We start from the raw sequence: 17,627 nt of genomic DNA on the forward strand, positions 1-17,627 counted from the left end.
TCGCTATCCTTCGTCTGTCAGTAACTATCCATCAACTCCTTGAGCATGAGGTAGGAGGCATTTGGTGATGGACTCTATTTTTGGAAGATATACAATCCTCTTGGGATGGTCTAGTGGCTAGCGCGTGAGGTATTGTCATCACGAGATAGGAGACATTTGTGACTCTCTGCATGAGGGTGGAGAACTCCACAGTCTACCGCCCAGGATTGAGGAAGTCAACTAGAGCGAAAAAATCACAATAGAAAGGTGAGGGAGAATGAGGCAAAGAGCAATCATGAAAGAGAAGAAAAAAAGAGTTTTAATTCATAAGAAAAAAAATAATGGTTTCAGAGGCGATAAATTAGAGAAAAGTTTCTAATCATAATATTAATTTTGCATGTAATTCTTATGTTCAAAAAACTTTATTTCCACCTATATGTAAAATTTTATTTACTTCAAATCCCTCATGTAAATATTATTACCTAATTGCCCCTCGAATTTTTTAGGTACAAAAAGTCCAAAAATGAGTATAATTCCTCTTAAATTCAGTATTTTAAACTAGAATTAAATATATTTTTTATCAAAATTACCCCTCATATTTTTTAGGTACAAAAAGTCTAAAAATGAGTATAATTTCTATTAGATTCAGCATTTTAAACTAAAATCAAGTATATTTTCTATCAAATTGAGTACGACTTTCTAATTACTCCTTAGATTGTTTAGGTATAAAAAAAATCTAAAAATGAGTATAATTACTCTTAAATTTAGTACTTTAAACTACAATCGAGTATATTTTCTATCAAAATTACCACTTATATTTTTTAAGTACAAAAAGTCTAAAAATGTATATAATTCCGGTTAAATTCAGCACTTTAAACTAGAATCGAGTATATTTTCTATAATTCAGTATCATTTAAAAAAAATTTAGTATATTTTCCATCCAATTGAGCAATATTTAAAGAAAATCTAATGTATTTTCTATCTAATTCAGGTGGAAAAAGAATCATGTTCAATTTGATAGAAAATGTACTAGATTTTAATTTATTATGTTGAATTTAAGAAAAATTATACTTATTTTTAAACTTTTTATACCTAAAAATATCAGGATTAATTAAATAAATTAGTATCATTATATATAACTGAGTAAAAATAAAGGTTTTTATTAATCGATATTACAAGCAAAATTTTATTTTTGATTAAGGACTACATACAAATTTTTCTTTTTAACGAAAGAGAATGTAAAAAGAAAGAGTTTTAATTCACGAGAGAAAAAAAGGAATAGAGTGGCTGTAGACACGTACTCGACAAGGACGAGAGGTAAAATGAGAACCACATATGTGATTTGGTAATTACCAAAGTCACCTACTTGATTTAGGTAATAAGCAAACTTATCTATACGGTTTAGTAAAAAGTTATTATTTTTTTTTTATCAAAAGAATATCTCATCCTATTTACCTTGGTAAAATAATATAATTGTACCGTGTTTGTGTTTAGTATTATTATCTCTTAATACATACATTAAACCAGTCAAACAAATTTGAAATGATAAACAATTCACATGTAGCATATACTATTTTATAGTTATTACACCAACTTATCTTATTTAATAATATTTATATTTTATCCGTTGTGAATGACAGCTTATATAACTACGATAATAGTTATAAAATTATAACTATTATTTATAAGAGATAATAATATTGAAAATTATACTAAGGATAACTATGTTATTTTTAAAGGGTCCTTTTAATAAAAATAGAAGAGAGACGTTCATCTGATGATTTTAAATAACAAAGATGATCTTTTAATTTTCGCCCCAGAAAAAATCAAATAATAATTTTGATTAAAATTATTATAATTAAAATAATTTTGAGAACAAAACAAATAAGAAATACGAGACAAATTGCATAATGATCCATCAAATTTATAAAAATTTGATTTTTTTTTGGAATTGTATCTTGCATTAATTTAAGCCATGTTTTTTTACAACTTGCTAAAAAAAACCAAACCATATGTATTCCAAATGCACGTGATCTGGAGCGTGCCGAGTCAGGTCACCGCCGGTGGCCCAGGTTCTGGCCAGCATCGCCTCGGGAGCCGCCAACCGTGGCAGGCAAAGCCACACAATGACTCAAATACCCTTGCACGAATAGGCACGGCACCACACGGATTAAGGGCATTAACGTCAATTCATTTCTTCCTACCATAGAAAGCAAGTAAAAGCAAGAAAGAGAGGCAAATCCTCCAGGCCCAGCGCAACGCAAGAAAGCGTTTCTTCCCATCTTTTCTCAATTCTTCCCCCCTTCACGAATCCGGCCAATTTCGCCCCAAATTCCTTCCTGCTCCCGCGATCGATCTCACCTGGCGTTCGTCACTGGGGTAATTTCTCTTTATTTTTGCAGATTAGAAGTTTTTGCCCCCCTTTTCCCACTCAATAATGAGTGGGATGAATGATCGTATATTGAATATCGATTCGATGGTTTTCCTTTTTCTTATCTCCATGAACTAGTAGTGTTTGGGAAGAGTTTCTGAAGCGGAAGCAATTTGATTATTTGGTAAGGATAACACTGTAGAGAGCTTGGATTTGATTTACTTGGGAAAATAATGTTCTTGCATTGTGTCGTTTCCCCATTACTTAAGCGTGCTTGTTTAGTAAGGTATATTGTGGCTGTTTTGTTGTTTAGGTTAGGATGTCGACATTGTTGGTATTGAACAACGAACCTGGAAGAGTTGGAATTTGTGCTTGCTAGGTTTGTATTACTTGCTCATTTTGCAGAATGCTATGCCTAACATATTTCGTAATTATAGGTGTTCACGCATTGCTTCTAGCTATGGTTTATGCTGAGATTAAATTATGATGTATGATTTTTTGTGTGATGTAGGGGGCAATGGTTTGACTGTCATAAGGGCATTGATCACTTTGTGCAAAATGATAACTAACAAGGTTCTTATCACATACAAGAGGAAGCGCCTTTCAGCGAATGCAAAACCTGTTATTCTCAAAGCTGGTTCGTCAGTCAAGACTAAGGGAGAGGTAATTTCAATTTCTTAAACAGAAAAATCTGATATTCTACATCAGCAAAAGATAATAGTGATAAGTACAAGGAAATTAGGATAGTTAAAGTCTGTTATTAGTCATTTTTTTCTTCAAGGTATTGTACCTCTGGATTTATTTATTTTAGCACACGATTTTATGAAACTTAAATAACTTCAAATAGTTTGGCATACTCTTCCGCGGACTAATGCTAATATAACTCTCATTGATTTTCCCGATTTTGAAGCATTGTTGGCACACGAAGGTGTTCTAACTATCTCTATATCTAATTTTGAAGGAATAAGAGTTAGCCTATTAGCATACATTTCCACATCCACAATGTTATTTCTTTTGTTTTTGCTTTCAGCATCTAGTAATTTGACTGCTTCCTTTTGTTTTGAAGATATTGTGCTTGATTACTAGATTTGTTAGCATTATCAAACATTTCTGATGTGACAAAACTATACAACTTGTGCACTCTAACCCGAACTAACATATTAAGCTACTGAATTCTTTAACATCCTTCTCACGTGAGTTTTCTCATTATGATCCTTGAGGTGCTATAGGTTGTGGTTGTTTTGGATTTGTGTGCCTTTGTCAATTATTTTCTAAAGAGAATATAGTAATCACAAACTAAAACTGTATTCATTGAAAGAATTAAGTGTTAACCTTTTTGGCCTCACAATAACCTTGTCTTATAAAACCATGGACAAAAACATTTTGCTGGAAAGGTTTAAAGCCACATAAGCAGCTTTATAGTCCTTGGGGATGGTTGAGTTACTGTGCAGTGATTGCTAAGGCATGGTCTTGAATCTTGACACATCTTAGGAGGCTCATGTCTCGCTTGACATTCTCTCAATATGCACCAATGGATTTTGGATGTGCCAAGATGAACCACTAAAACCTAGGGAAAGATGGCACTCGGCTCTTTGACGAGATTTATTGATGTTTGAAAGGAGAAAGAAATATTCTACAACGTAAATAAGACTTGTTGCCATTCAGTTATCCTTCTACAACTCATAATATTTCCATTGGGGTGCCTCTTTGTATGCATGCACTATTAGTTCTAACGCAATATGGCTAAGTTGTGTTTCTTTAACTATTTTCAGCATTTAACCTAATGCCAGGGTTCAGGAACTTATTGAAAACATCAAAACATCTGTAATTGATATATTTTTTATTTTTCATATTTTAACACTCCTCACCACCATTATGGTAGTAGCCTAGTAGACTCATACCCAATTTTTTTTTTTTTTGTATATGGTACTCTCCTGGAAGTATTTCTATTTTAGTCAATTATATATGTATGCCTGGTTTTTAACTCTGCTTACATTTTGAGCTATAAAGGTATTCTTGACCTGATAAGAAGTTCACCCTTATTCAAAGAAAATTCCCAATCAAAAGATAGATCACCATATTTCCACTATCCTTTTTTATATTGATCTTGCTCTGCTTGGTTTTACACCAACAAACATCTATCATCTATTTAATTATTATGCTTTCATTTGCTTGCTGCAGCATTGCTTTAGGTGTGGTAATGTCGATGTTAATGAAAACCTGCTCACATGCCATAGATGCTCTCAAAGCTACCATCTTCGGTGCATTGACTCTTCTGAGGTTTATGACTACCAGTGCATATTTTCTCCTTCATATTTTCCGCATGTACATGTTGGCCTAATATTTCTCCTTTTTCACATTTAGTATGTTTCTGAAGACAGTTGTCTATGCTCTGCTTGTACTGAAAAATGCAATACTGAGGTACTTTTACTGCCCCAATCGGGCAAAATAATAGAAAATGAAATTGTTAAGGAACCTGTAATGAGTTCAGTGAAGCTGGATGACCAGAAAGTATTGTTGCATTCAAGATCACCTGAAGAGAAATTTACTGAAGAAAGTGCTTCCCTAATGGATCCAACTATCAAGAGAATAAACATCATTACAGATAATTTAGGTGCAGATTTTGGATCAACAGGAAAGGTTGTTGAAGAAGCTTCACGGTTTTTATCATCAAATTTGGAGAGTGTAGGTAGATCAACTTCTATAGATCTAAATAGTTGGACCGAAACAGATCCTAATTCCAGATTTTCAGAGAGTGTTGCCTTGGTAGTCAGTTCCGATAAAAAATGTGGCATAGTTCTGAATGATGACTGCCCAAAAGAGAATACCAAGACTCGCTTGATTACATTTCATAGAAGAGTCAAAAAGAAACAAAATGTAGGTGATGAATCGATCACAAGGTATTCAATGGATGAGGGCAAACAGAGTCAAGCTTGTACGCAGAGCCATGAATTTGGACAAGGCTGTAGATGTGCTGACTCAACAGTAATATCGGAAGTAAGTGGGCCTAGTCAACTCCGTGAGGTTCAACAGAATGTGGGTATTCTTTAACCTTCTTTATTTTATTTCATTTTTCGCTTCCCAAGTTTCCTTTTTTATGGGGGAAAAGATGGATTTTATCTTTATCTAATGTTGTTATATTATATGCTTTCTGTTGTTTATTTCTTTCAATACCCACAAGCTAAACTGCAGAAAGGAGAGACAAAAAAAAAATATGAGGAATATCAGAAACAATAAAACACACCTCCTGCATACACAGACAGGCCATTTTTTAAGCAGTTTGATCTTCTTTTCCCTTCTTTGTATGTGTGAGGGTGGGTTGATTGTGTGTTCTTGTTTTTTTTTTGAGCATATCAACTCTTGTTTTTAAAGTTGCATACTACCATAAAGAAAAAGGTACCATTTACTTGCATATTCCTGATATCATATTCTACAACCTTAAATAAAGCATTGCCAGTTATGCTTCTTCAACCAGGAATGGTAGCCAACATTATTATGAATCTTGGTGTCCACATCAGTTGCTATTTAATAAAATTTTTACATGTCTTATGGAGTCGATTGTTATCTCTGCCCCTCGTAGGGTCAAGCTATTCAAATGCTTAGGTCTACATTTTTTTGATGGAGATTGTGGAATTTTTTAGTATTGGATATCTAGATGGGGAATCTAGAAAGTCTTTAAGTCTAGGAAAAAGTGAAAATTACCCTAGGAACGAAAATGTTGGAGAATATATAAAACTTAAGGCTTGCTCTTCTGAAGCTTCTATGACCATCATTTGGTAATATGAACTATGTAGACTGATACTACTTGTCTATTTGTAGAACATTTGTAGACTTTACATTTGTTACTTTTCCTGATGCCATGCCACCTATATACTGCTTTATCTTTTCATAGAAGGAATATTTCTTAGTTTCAATTGTCTAGAGCTGGTGGTTTCCAATTCAAAACTATGTCAACATTATCTAGTTGCTTTTGTGGAACTGACAGGAATTATTCATTTTGTTGATGTGCATTCTTGTTGGAGTTAATCTGAAACTGCATGACAATTTGATCCATTTTAAAGGATTTCTCAGGAAAAAGTAACTAATCAAAATGATAAGAGCTATTTCTTGGTGTGCATTTGATCTTCCTAATCTTTAGAAAAATGTATCATGTTACTAAATCCTCCTGACATGCTGGATAGGCACATGATATCAGGAAAGGTCAGGATGTTGAAGCTAATGGTGCTGAACTTAAACATGTTGGAGAAGGGTAATTTTTCTGTTCTTGTTGTTTGTCTTTATAGTTTCAGTTCTTTAAACTGAAATGCATTTGTGTTTATTAGTGATGCAGCAGATGAACAAAAAGAACTATGTTTTCAGAGACCCCATATCATGTCTCAAGATCCCATGCCTTCCCTACCTTCACATGATCTTAATCTTCAATCTGTTAACTTTGATAGTTCAGCAAGTGATGCAACAGAAGAACCTATATTACTGCACAAAAACAAGCATTCAGGAATATCCAACAATGTTACATCCATGACAAACAAGGGAACTGAATTAGTGTTAGAGGAGATAGGGATGGTGAGTGGAACAAAGCTCTTTGCTCCCGTGCCTGTTTCTATCAACTCAAAGCCAGGGATAAATCCTACTGTTTTTACGGCTGAAAACTTGCTGGAGTCACAAAATTCATCTCAGAATATTGAGCTTGTAATTGTCGATGAGGAAGCTAATGACAAAGCTAAACCTTTAAAGTGGCTGAAAATGCTTGACAATGAATTGGAGGCTAAAGGAGGAATTGGCTCATCCAATCAGACGGAGAAAAACAGCAGAAATTGCAGAGTTGGATCGAATGGAAGAGCTTCCTCTGTGAACCCTATTGATATATCCACAAAGATTCAACTCCACAAGGTGAAGTTAAGCCTAGGAACACGTAACATTTATTGACTTTTCAACCATATCTGCCATATGTAAATGTTCTTATGTTTCATATTTCTCATATAAATTGACAAGGAAAAAATCAGCAATGCTATGAATGTTGTATACCATTTCTCCCCTCATTCATATTACTTCACTGCAGGATATGCCAAAAGAATGCAAGAATCAGATATCCAGATTACAGGATACACTCCAGATTAGGTCCAATTTCTCAATATATGAAAAGCAACAGAATGAAAGGACATCAAACAACCCTAAATATACAGATTTCCTTGATCTTTCTCATCCTTTGGATTCTGAAGCACATGAAGTTTCTATGAATGATCTACGGAGCACGATGGCGCCAGTAAGTGTCAAAGACACTCTTAAATACAGTTGGCATAAGGTGGGTGGTGCTGCATCCCTAGATAAGCTATTGCATGAGAGTGATTTGATTGGCTCACAAGTGTTGAAAGAGAGCACTTTCTTAGATAAAATTCAGAGGTTTTCTCACGAATGGTCTGAGGAAGAATTAGATTCCCTTTGGATTGGTGTGAGAAGACATGGACTGAATAATTGGAGTGCCATCTTAATGGATCCAAAATTATGCTTTTCGGAATCAAAGGTCGCAGAAGACTTGGCTGAGCGATGGGATAAAGAGCAGCTGAAGCTTCTTAATGGTGCATCTTATCAGCCAAGAAGACCAACTTCAGATCTTTCAGTGCGACTTGGTGGGGGCTGGGATGACAGTTGTTGGGGGCGTACAGCATCAAATAAATTTTACAGAGAGAGAGACATGGCATGCTATGATCTACCGACACTAAGAGCAGAAACTAAACTTTCTCTAGGTGGTGTATATGGTGAGAGTGAGAACAATACCAAGAGAAATTTGCCTCATTTACCAGGCTTTTCTGTAAACTCTCTTACATTCAGAAATTCCATTACAAATCCCTTTATAGGAAGCATCCCTACATGTTCGATTCTCCAAAGGCCAGGAACTGGTTATCAGAATGCTTTGAGTACAAAATACCACTGGTATGATTGTGAACCATATACTTCACCGAAAAAAACAGTTGAAGCGGAAACTCCCAAAACAGGTACTACAAATAGTACTCTTCCCCATTGGCTCAAAGAAGTGTTGACTATCCCTCAACAGCGCAGTTTTCCAGTGACTTGTGGAGTTTCAAGCTTAAACTCTGGTCCTATGATTAATGCTGATGAAAGACTCACTGTTTTTCCTAGTGCCATTGAGCCTCCTGTTCGGCGCAAAGATTACCGAGGAAGGGGAATATTGAAGAGGAATAACATTACCGCGAGAAAGAATGCCAACGATATTAGGTTGTCTGAGAATTCGGAAAATTCTTTATTGCAGAGTAGATTCTCCTTCCAATCAAATGTGGGATCAATTCCTCCAAAACCCACACCATCTTTCAATACAGTTCCTCGAGCAAGTGATGATGTCTTAGAGCTGAATAACACAAGTTGTGAACCTACCACACCAAGTAATTTAGTAGTTATCGAGAGTGATGTGTCTTCCGAGGAAACGATATCAGATGATCAAGGAAATAGGTGGTAGCTTGCCCCCATTAGAAATTATCTCCATAGTTATCTGTACAGAATTTTGTTATGTCTGCCAAGTTTCCATTATGCAGCAAGTATCTTGTACAGAGTTTTGTTGTGAGTTGTAAGTTCCGCTTTCCATGCTTGACCTGTTGCTTTCTTGCCCCCTTGATATTCCTCTATGGAGATTGGCATGTTGCTTCTGTTTTGGTCATCCAGCGTTTCGTTCTTTGGATCTTCCCTATGTTGCTGTATCGTTTGAGATGAGTTTTTGTCAGGCAAGGAAATGAAAGTTTATCTATTTACATGAACTTGCTGGTGACCCTGTTAAATGCTGTCAATGGAAACCCTTTTTGCGGAATGTTCTTTTATATTTTCCCTACTATATCTTCAGGATTGGTGATCAGTGGGAATAAGAAACTCTAAATAAGATTCTATTCCCATCGATCATAAAAGATATCAGGCAAAATCATTGTAGCAATCCTCCTGAAGAGTCTTCGATTCGAAGTGCTTGCAAACTGGGACTGGACCGGACCAGACATAACGGTTTAAACCGGGATCAGGAGGAAGATTCAGTCGGGTTTACCACAAAAACACATGGTTATGCATGGTTAAGACTGGTAAAAATCGAAATAAAATGAGTACCAGGTACCCTTAATTCTTTGGCTTTTTTAGAATTATAACATATTTCACTTGTATGAGATTTGTAATATTTCTTTAGTTTCAAATGATTAGGAAAAAAAAGATTTTTTTTATCTTAATAAAAAACACATATTTTGAAGATTACACCATAAGATTTAAAATATCAAACCCTACTGAACTTCTGATCTGTAGCTGAAATGATACTATTTTGACATGTGTTAATGTTTTGATGCATAGTATAGTAATTTATTAGAATAATATGTTTTGACCGTTACAGCCTGTATGATATGTGCGGCTTTGTCAAGATTCAATCTCTTGCCTATGGTAGCAATATCTACCCTGCAGTGTGATTTAAAATCATATTGTGCACCATATGAATCAAGTAGTAAATATTGTCTGAGAACAAATAATTTTAACTCAAAATTATAGTGAAAAAAAACATTACAAAATTAAGATCCATCGTAACTTGTTGTGCAACTCGTATACGATAGAACTTTAAGCTCTTTCAATCCGCAACATCTATAACAATGATCAAATAACCACTAAAAAAAATGAGACTAACATGTTCCTGAGTTCATGTTGAACAATTCGTGGTTCTTCAGCAAAAGTCACCTTTAGTTGACCATTCAAAGATGAAGGTTAAGGTCGATCTCGCCCTTGAACTCATCATTGTCATGCTGGAATGTGAGGCTTGAGCTTGCAGGGGGCGATGGCACCATCAGTTGGGGCGATGGCACCATAAGTTGTTCGGTATTTGATTCTTTCATAGCCCCGGAGGGACCAGCATAACTCCCAGTATATTTCCTTTGCCAGTTTACAAACCTCAATTGCTCTTCTCTTGCCAAATGATGGTCATAAGGAGAAACCGAGGAAAATTGCGGCAGAGAATACCGTGGCTCGGTCCTCGAAGGAAAATGATAAGAATGTTGAGGTGTTGGGTAATAAGGAGGGTAGATCCATGGACGGAAATGGCTTCTAATAGCGTGTGTGGATGATGGAGTTACACGAAGAAAAGTTTGGGGTGAAAACATGGGAAGGAGTGGGGAATGCATGCCGTATATCTCAGCTTCATGTTCAGCTATCTTGGCGGCATCTCGTTCCCTTCGATGGCCATTTTGGTGGCCACCCAATGCTTGCGAGCTTGTGAAGATGCGATCACAATATTGGCATTTGAATGTCGCCTTTCTCTCCGGTCTGTCCTCCGGTTTGTTCTCTACTGACTCTAAAACTTCATTCCTTGCTTCTTCATTAGCCATTTGATCTAGCAAAAAAAATTTAAAGTTTTCCATATGAAGGTTAATAAGGAGATTATCCAAAGTAAACATTGATCTACTAGGAAGTGAAAACTTGATATGAAAATAGCATAATGAATTCAAACAATCTCATAGAAAAAAAAAATCTCTAATAGAAAAACATTGAAAACAAAGACAAATAGCATCTTCATTCGATAACCTAACCTACACGAAGGATAAGAGCACACAGGATGTACTGCTTCTGGTGTGAAGAAGATGCACGAGTGAGATGTGCTTGAGAATTGGCCTCTTCTTATACTATTTTGGACATAAGGAAAAAGCTCGAAATGGAAGCCTGTTCTTAAAGGGAAGAATTTACTGAATCAAAACTCTCGAAAAGAAGTCTCGGTTATCAAAGATTCAGCCAGACAGAAAAGTCCTTTAAACATAATGGGACTATGGGAGTAATGAATTAAGGCATTCTCTCTTTCCTTAAACAATAAACCCATCCCCTCATATGAAATAGAAACAAGTGTGATCATTATAGTCAAGAAAAATTACCATCAAAGAGAAATATGAGTTCTCCAGTTGTCAGTTCTTGATATTATAGAAGCAATCTGTAGACGATGAGCTGCAATAATTTTTCAAACTTAAAAATTTTTTTACTGACCATCTGGAAGCAACGATTCAACAGAGTCCACATTAACTTAATATCTATCTATTTTGTACAATTATGAAAACAAAACAAATCCAATTGTGACAAGTATTGAATTGTTTGTTCCAGGCAACTTACAGAACATTGTTTCTAATTATGTCAAGTGACACATGCTTACTCTCATGACATAAATCCAAGAAATTAAATTGGGATGCTCTTCTGGACATCATTTAAAGGAAACAATAAGCGAAATCCAATAAGGCTAGTCATGAATGAAACTTCGATACTGCCAACAGATTTTTTTTTAAAAAAAAAAGTTCGAAGCCGCCTTGCTAAAGAAGAAAAATTGATCAGTGAGAGTAAATACTTGGCATAATATATGTTTGCAAAATTGGCATGAAGATAATGAAAGAAACCAAAATTTCCTTTAGTTTACTAAGTGCGTAAAATAAGAAATGAAGGTAGGTTAAGGCTTCCCAACCCGAGATTAAGGAGAAAAATAAGTAGGAGCCATCAATTCGAACTATTCTTGTCTAGGTAATTCCGTGCCAGGATTTCAGTTCCCGGCCAACGGTTTGTGCCAGTATTCAGCAAGAATTGAAGTGCATTCCGCGACCAAATAAATTGGTATTATCTCTTACGAGATTTGAAGTATCATTCCGTGCCATATTTTAGTTCCCGACCAAAAAGTTATTGTGTCGACGTTTACCAAAGTGTCGAAGTGTGTTTCTTGACCGAATAAACCGGTATTATCTCGCACGAGATTTAGAGTATCATCCTGTCCTGTGCCAGTCCTGTGCCAATCCTGTGCCAGCCAAAATGTTATGGTTTTGACACCATATTGTGCTAACACTACATCTAGCTTAATTCACACCCATATACATGAACTTGAATGAATGTTACCCGATCGACAAAGTGAAGAGTATCAAGGTACTCACAAGATGATGTTTAATGAACATAAATTCCAGACATTGTCTTGGAAGATCAAAATCATTGCCAAAGGTGATGAAACACAGTAGTGCAATGTTGCAGTTGAATTGAGATTTAATCAGATAGTTCTTTCACATTTTTTTTTTCCTTGAAAAATTAAATTTACCTGAGTGTCATTGGGCTTCTTTCTTGGGGAAGAAGATCTTCCACATATGGGAAGCTCAAACCAACCGGAAGAGACGAGTTGTAGAACCAGTGGGGAATGGAAGCATCAACTGTCGTATCCGGATGGTACGCAGACTTAGTAGAACGTTTTTAAGGTTTCGCCGCTCCGGCAAACTCCGATCTGCTACTTGATTTTAAGACTCTTCCACGCCTTCTGTCGCCACGGCTTCCTCGCTGACGTCTCCGTCCTCCTCGATTGCACGTACCCCAGTGGGGTCGCTAGCGCCGGCATCGTGCACGGCCTCGGAGATCGGCGAGCCCCAATCGTCGACGAGGGCAAGGGCACCGGGCCAAGCATATCGGAATTTGGATCCGGAAATTTACACATTGACCCCAAATTTTTATCGCTTCAGTCACAATACCCCTAAATTATTATTATTATTTTTAACTCTTGCCATTTCACCTCTGATTATTAATATCGTTAACTGTGGGTTGAAACTTTAAAAATATTTTATTAACAGAGTCTTAAGAACATTTTAAAAAAATATGAAATATTACAGAGCATTTAAAAACATTGGCCTAATAAATTTTTAATTCTCTTTGTTGTTTTGGCTAGCCAATAAATTTGAAACACAACTTATCTACATCCAAAATTCAAAAGGCAATTAAATATATTTAAATCAGTGTGATATCATGTAATAATTAATGAGTCAATTTTAACTTAAAATATTAATTTATTGTACTTCTCTAAAATTAATATAGATTGGATGATGTTGAATGATATATATATATATATATCAATTTGATATTTGTACAACTATCAATCAGTTGGTAGTATAATATGATAATTATGTATATGTTATATATAATTGATATAGACGATACCTACCATTAGAAGTAAGAATGATTTATTGAACTCTCTTCAAGATTATTTTTATTTATAATGGATATCAATCTACTTGGAGAAAACTACCATATCTCGAATTCAAAGTAAGGGTTCCTGAATTCGATAAGCAAGTGAGAATTTCTTTTGTGTATGTGAGTTGTTTGCATTACACACTTAATTCAACTCTCTTATATGCTCAATTTTGTATTTCTAAGATAATAGAATCAGAATATTTTCTTTGAATTTACGTTCAATTTTGGAAATAAAGAAACAGACCGGGTTGAACTTCTTGGATTAGTTTCGAAACCTAAGAATTATTCTCAGGGCAAGAAAGAAGAAGCTGCTCCAAAGGGCTCATCTTACCATTATGGTATTAAAATGGTTCATTGGAGAAGAAACTGCAAGATTTATCTTGAGTCCATGAAGAAGAGAAATGCATCTGATACCCCATCTCCTTTAGGTATTTTTATTATTGAATGTCATACTACTTCTTCAAGCACTTGGGTATTAGATACCGGATATACCTCATATATATGTCAAGGAAGATTCAAATTTGCGAGTTGACAATGGAGCAAAAGTTACAACCACAACCATAGGAATGTATTTGTTGAAACTCCCTAGTAGACTAGTTTTGGATTTGGATAATTATTATTATGTTCCTTTGTTAATAAAGAACATTATTTCTATTTCTTGCTTAAATAGAAAAAATTTTCATTTAACTTTTAACAACAATTGTTGTTACATAATTTTTAATGGTGTTCTTTACGCGACCGGAATGTTATGCAATGGTATCTACGTACTAGATATATCCAACGATATATTCAATATTGAAACAAGTAACAAACGTGTTAAACGAGACGATCAGTTAACTTCCTACATGTGACATTGGTCATATAAGAAAGAAACGCATGTCTAAATTATATAAATGTAAAATTTGTAAATCATTTGAATTGGATTCATTTGATACATGTGCTTTATGCTTGCAAGGCAAGATAACTAAATTACCTTTTAAGGGAAAAAGGCGAACGAGAGAATGATGTATTAACCCTCATACATACTGATGTATGTGGACCTATGTCAACTCGTGCACGTGAAGGTTATAGTTACTTCATTACCTTCATCGATGATCCCTCATGATTTGGGTAAGTGTATTTCTTAAGATACAAGTCTGAGGCCTTTAAAAAGTTTTAAAAATATAGACATGAAGTAGAGAAATAATTAGGCAAGAGTATTAAAATACTTCGATAAGATTGAGTTGGTAAATAGTTAAGCCAAAAGTTTCAGGTTTATCTTAGAGACAATGGTATATTGTTTCAATGGACTCTGCCTTACACACTACAATAAAATGTATGTCTAAGAAGAAAAACTGAATCTTGTTGGACGTAGTTAGGTCGATGATGAATCATTGAAATCTTTCCAAATTCTTTTGGGCTTACATACTCGAGATAGTTGTTTACTTGCTAAATAGAGTCTTGACTAAGGTAATCTCTACTACTCTATATGAGATATGAACTCGTAATAAACCTTATATATCTTATTTGAATATATGATATTGCCCTGCTTATGTGATAAGGACCATGTCAGATAGACTAGATGATAAGTCTGATAAGTATTTATTTATTGGTTACCCTAAGAAAATAAGGGGTTATCAATTATATCATCCCTTAGAACAAAAGGTGTTTATTTTATGGCATGTTGTATTTTTGGAGAACAAATTTCTTTACAGGAAAATAGTGAAAGTGAGGTTAAAATTTAAGATAGTTCAAGAGACTTTAATAGACACTGAAGAGATATCTAATCAAGAACCACAACCAATTACTCATGAGGATGAGGTAATGGATGAACCTATTGTTACACCACCTCTTCGTAGATCTAGTAGGATATGTCTAATTTTCAAGAGGTATGGATTTTTCATTAGTGAATTAAAATATGTATTACTCATTAAAAATGAGGAGTCTACTAATTATAAAGAAGTTATGAATAGTTCAAAAAGGGACTCATGGTTAGAAGCCATGAAATCAAAAATGGATTCGATGTATTAAAACAAAGTTTAGAACTTGATAGACCCACCCGAAGGTATTACACCTATTAGGTGCAAGTGGATTTTCAAGAAAAAAATTGATATGGATAGTAATTTCATTACCTACAAAGTGAGATTGGTAGTGAAAGGCTATCGTCAAAAATACTGTATTGACTATCAAAGGGTGAGATTTAATATAATGACAAGAACATATATTTAATATTTATTTCTTTGACTTATCAAAGGGTGAGATTTAGTTCGATAAATCAAAAGGTCCGATAAGTTGGGAAATGATATTACTTATAATGTGTGTTGTTGATTAAAGAAGGAAACTGTGTCCTAGTAATTTAGGTTGAGAATGCCCCTAAGAGGAGCTCATAAGGATTGTCATGTTAAATCCTGCAGGTGGGCTTAGTCCGACATGGCGATAAAGTTTAGTGGTACTACTCTTGGACTAAGATATTAATTAAAATGAGTTGTCAGTAACTCAATTAAATTAATGGGCATTCGATATCTTAAACACAGGGACACTAACACACTCATGATAAGGAGCCCATAATGTAATTTGGGATTAGTGCGGTAGTGCAATAATAGCTCTCTAGTGGAATGAGTTATTATTGATGAACTTGAGTTGTGTGTTCGGGGCGAACACGGGATACTCAAACTCGTCGGGAGGCCAAAACCAATTTCTCCTCTATGTCTCTGTCGTAGCCTCATTAATACCTCATATCCACCCATGAAAAGCCCATCTTGATGTCCAAGAGAGGATCGGCCCAAGGCTTGGTGACCAAGCCAAGGGTCGGCCACTACTCTCTCTAAGGGGGCCAGCCACAATTAATTTTGAAGGGGCCGACCACATAATTCAAATTATGAGGGGTGTTTTGAATTTTTAAAATCTTCTCTTTGTAGATATCTACAAGTTTTAAAAGAGAGATTTAAAATTATAAAACTTTCCTTATTTGAATTAGGCCACATGGTTTAAAAGAAAATTTAAAAATTTTAAAACTTTCCTTTTTTAACCATCCTCATGGTTTTAAAAAGGGAGTTTTAAATTTGAAACTTTCCTTTTTTGTCACAATGTTAAAAAATGAAATTTTAAATGAGAAGTTTTAAATTTTAAAACTTGTTTTAAAATAAAGAAAACTTTCCTTTTTAAAACATCCACATTAGGAGATTAAAAGAGAGCTTGTAAAATTTTATAAGAGTTTTCCTTCTTTACTTATAAAATTTTTACAAGATTTTTATTTCCTTCCTCTTAGGGCCGGCCACCCTTGCTTGGTGCCCAAGCAAGGGGCCGACCAATCAATTAAATCAATCAAAGAGGAGAAAAAGGAATTTAAAAGGAGGAAAGGAAAAAACAAGAGGAAGATTTTAATTTTTTTTTGTAAAATTCTTTCCTTGTATGCCTTGGGCAGGTATTATAAAAGAAGGGGAGGAGAGGCCTCATGAGATCAATTCTTATTCGCTTGCTTATGCTCCCTCTTGTGGCCAACCCTCTCCCCTTGCCTTTCCCCCTGCTCTCTTTTATTTCTTTGTGGTGGTGGTGGCCGGATTTTAGAGAAGGAGGAAGGAGCTTTTGGGTGGTGTTCATCTTGGAGGATCGTCACCCACACGACGTCCAAGAGGAGGCGAGGAATACGGCAGAAGATCTCGAGGTTATTAGCATACAAAGAAAAGGTATAACTAGTAATTGTTTTCCGCATCATGCTAGTTTTTTCTTTGTATGAATTCCAAACACAAGAGGTATATGATTCTAGAGTTTCAAATTTGTGATTCGAGTTTGTGTTTTTTTTTTTTTTTGAATTTGTAATTCGATTGTTCTTTTTGGTTAAACCTAGAGTTATATAAGAAAATTAAATATTAGCTTTCCTTAAAAGGCTTTGTCTAGGCGGTGGTGGATGATCTCATACCCAAGAAGGACTAGTGCCTCGCCATGCAGTCTTGGAAGCCAATTTTGGAAATTAATATTTAATTAAATTTATAACATAGGTGGATTTGGATTAATAATGTTAAGCATCGTTTGTGATCCAAATCTAAACTATTAAGAACAGATAAGTTAAATTTGGAATCAATAATGTTAAGTTCCGTTTACGATTCCTAATTTAATTTCTAAAGAACACAATAGGTTGTTTAGGAAAGGTTCGACACTTGTACAAATTTTTTGTACAGTGGAGCCGATATGATCTTCCTAGGACCAACCAACAATTGGTATCAGAGCTAAGGTCTACCTCTGTGTGTTTGGTTTCCAATTTAATTATGCACATATCATACATAATTTAGGCAGGGTAATA

The 17,627-nt window shown here is 35.0% G+C and overlaps 2 protein-coding genes across 2 annotated transcripts; one reads left to right on the forward strand and one right to left on the reverse strand.

The window, feature by feature from the left end:
* Nucleotides 1–2,213: 2,213 nt before the first annotated feature.
* Nucleotides 2,214–9,592, forward strand: LOC121975878. Its single transcript, XM_042527788.1, has 8 exons — nt 2,214–2,358; nt 2,669–2,729; nt 2,862–3,013; nt 4,532–4,630; nt 4,715–5,386; nt 6,532–6,599; nt 6,673–7,240; nt 7,410–9,592. Exons 3-8 carry the CDS (start codon nt 2,909–2,911, stop codon nt 8,820–8,822), a joined length of 2,925 nt encoding a protein of 974 aa, XP_042383722.1. The 5' UTR covers nt 2,214–2,358; nt 2,669–2,729; nt 2,862–2,908; the 3' UTR covers nt 8,823–9,592.
* A 281-nt stretch (nt 9,593–9,873) lies between these two features.
* Nucleotides 9,874–12,819, reverse strand: LOC121975879 (zinc finger protein JAGGED-like). Its single transcript, XM_042527789.1, has 2 exons — nt 12,432–12,819; nt 9,874–10,709 (listed from the first exon to the last, which is right to left on the reverse strand). The coding sequence occupies exon 2, from the start codon at nt 10,702–10,704 to the stop codon at nt 10,075–10,077; it is 630 nt and encodes a 209-aa protein (XP_042383723.1). The 5' UTR covers nt 10,705–10,709; nt 12,432–12,819; the 3' UTR covers nt 9,874–10,074.
* Nucleotides 12,820–17,627: the final 4,808 nt, after the last annotated feature.

Source organism: Zingiber officinale, chromosome 4B (genome assembly GCF_018446385.1).
Source record: "Zingiber officinale cultivar Zhangliang chromosome 4B, Zo_v1.1, whole genome shotgun sequence".
In the NCBI taxonomy this organism is placed as follows: Eukaryota; Viridiplantae; Streptophyta; class Magnoliopsida; order Zingiberales; family Zingiberaceae; genus Zingiber; species Zingiber officinale.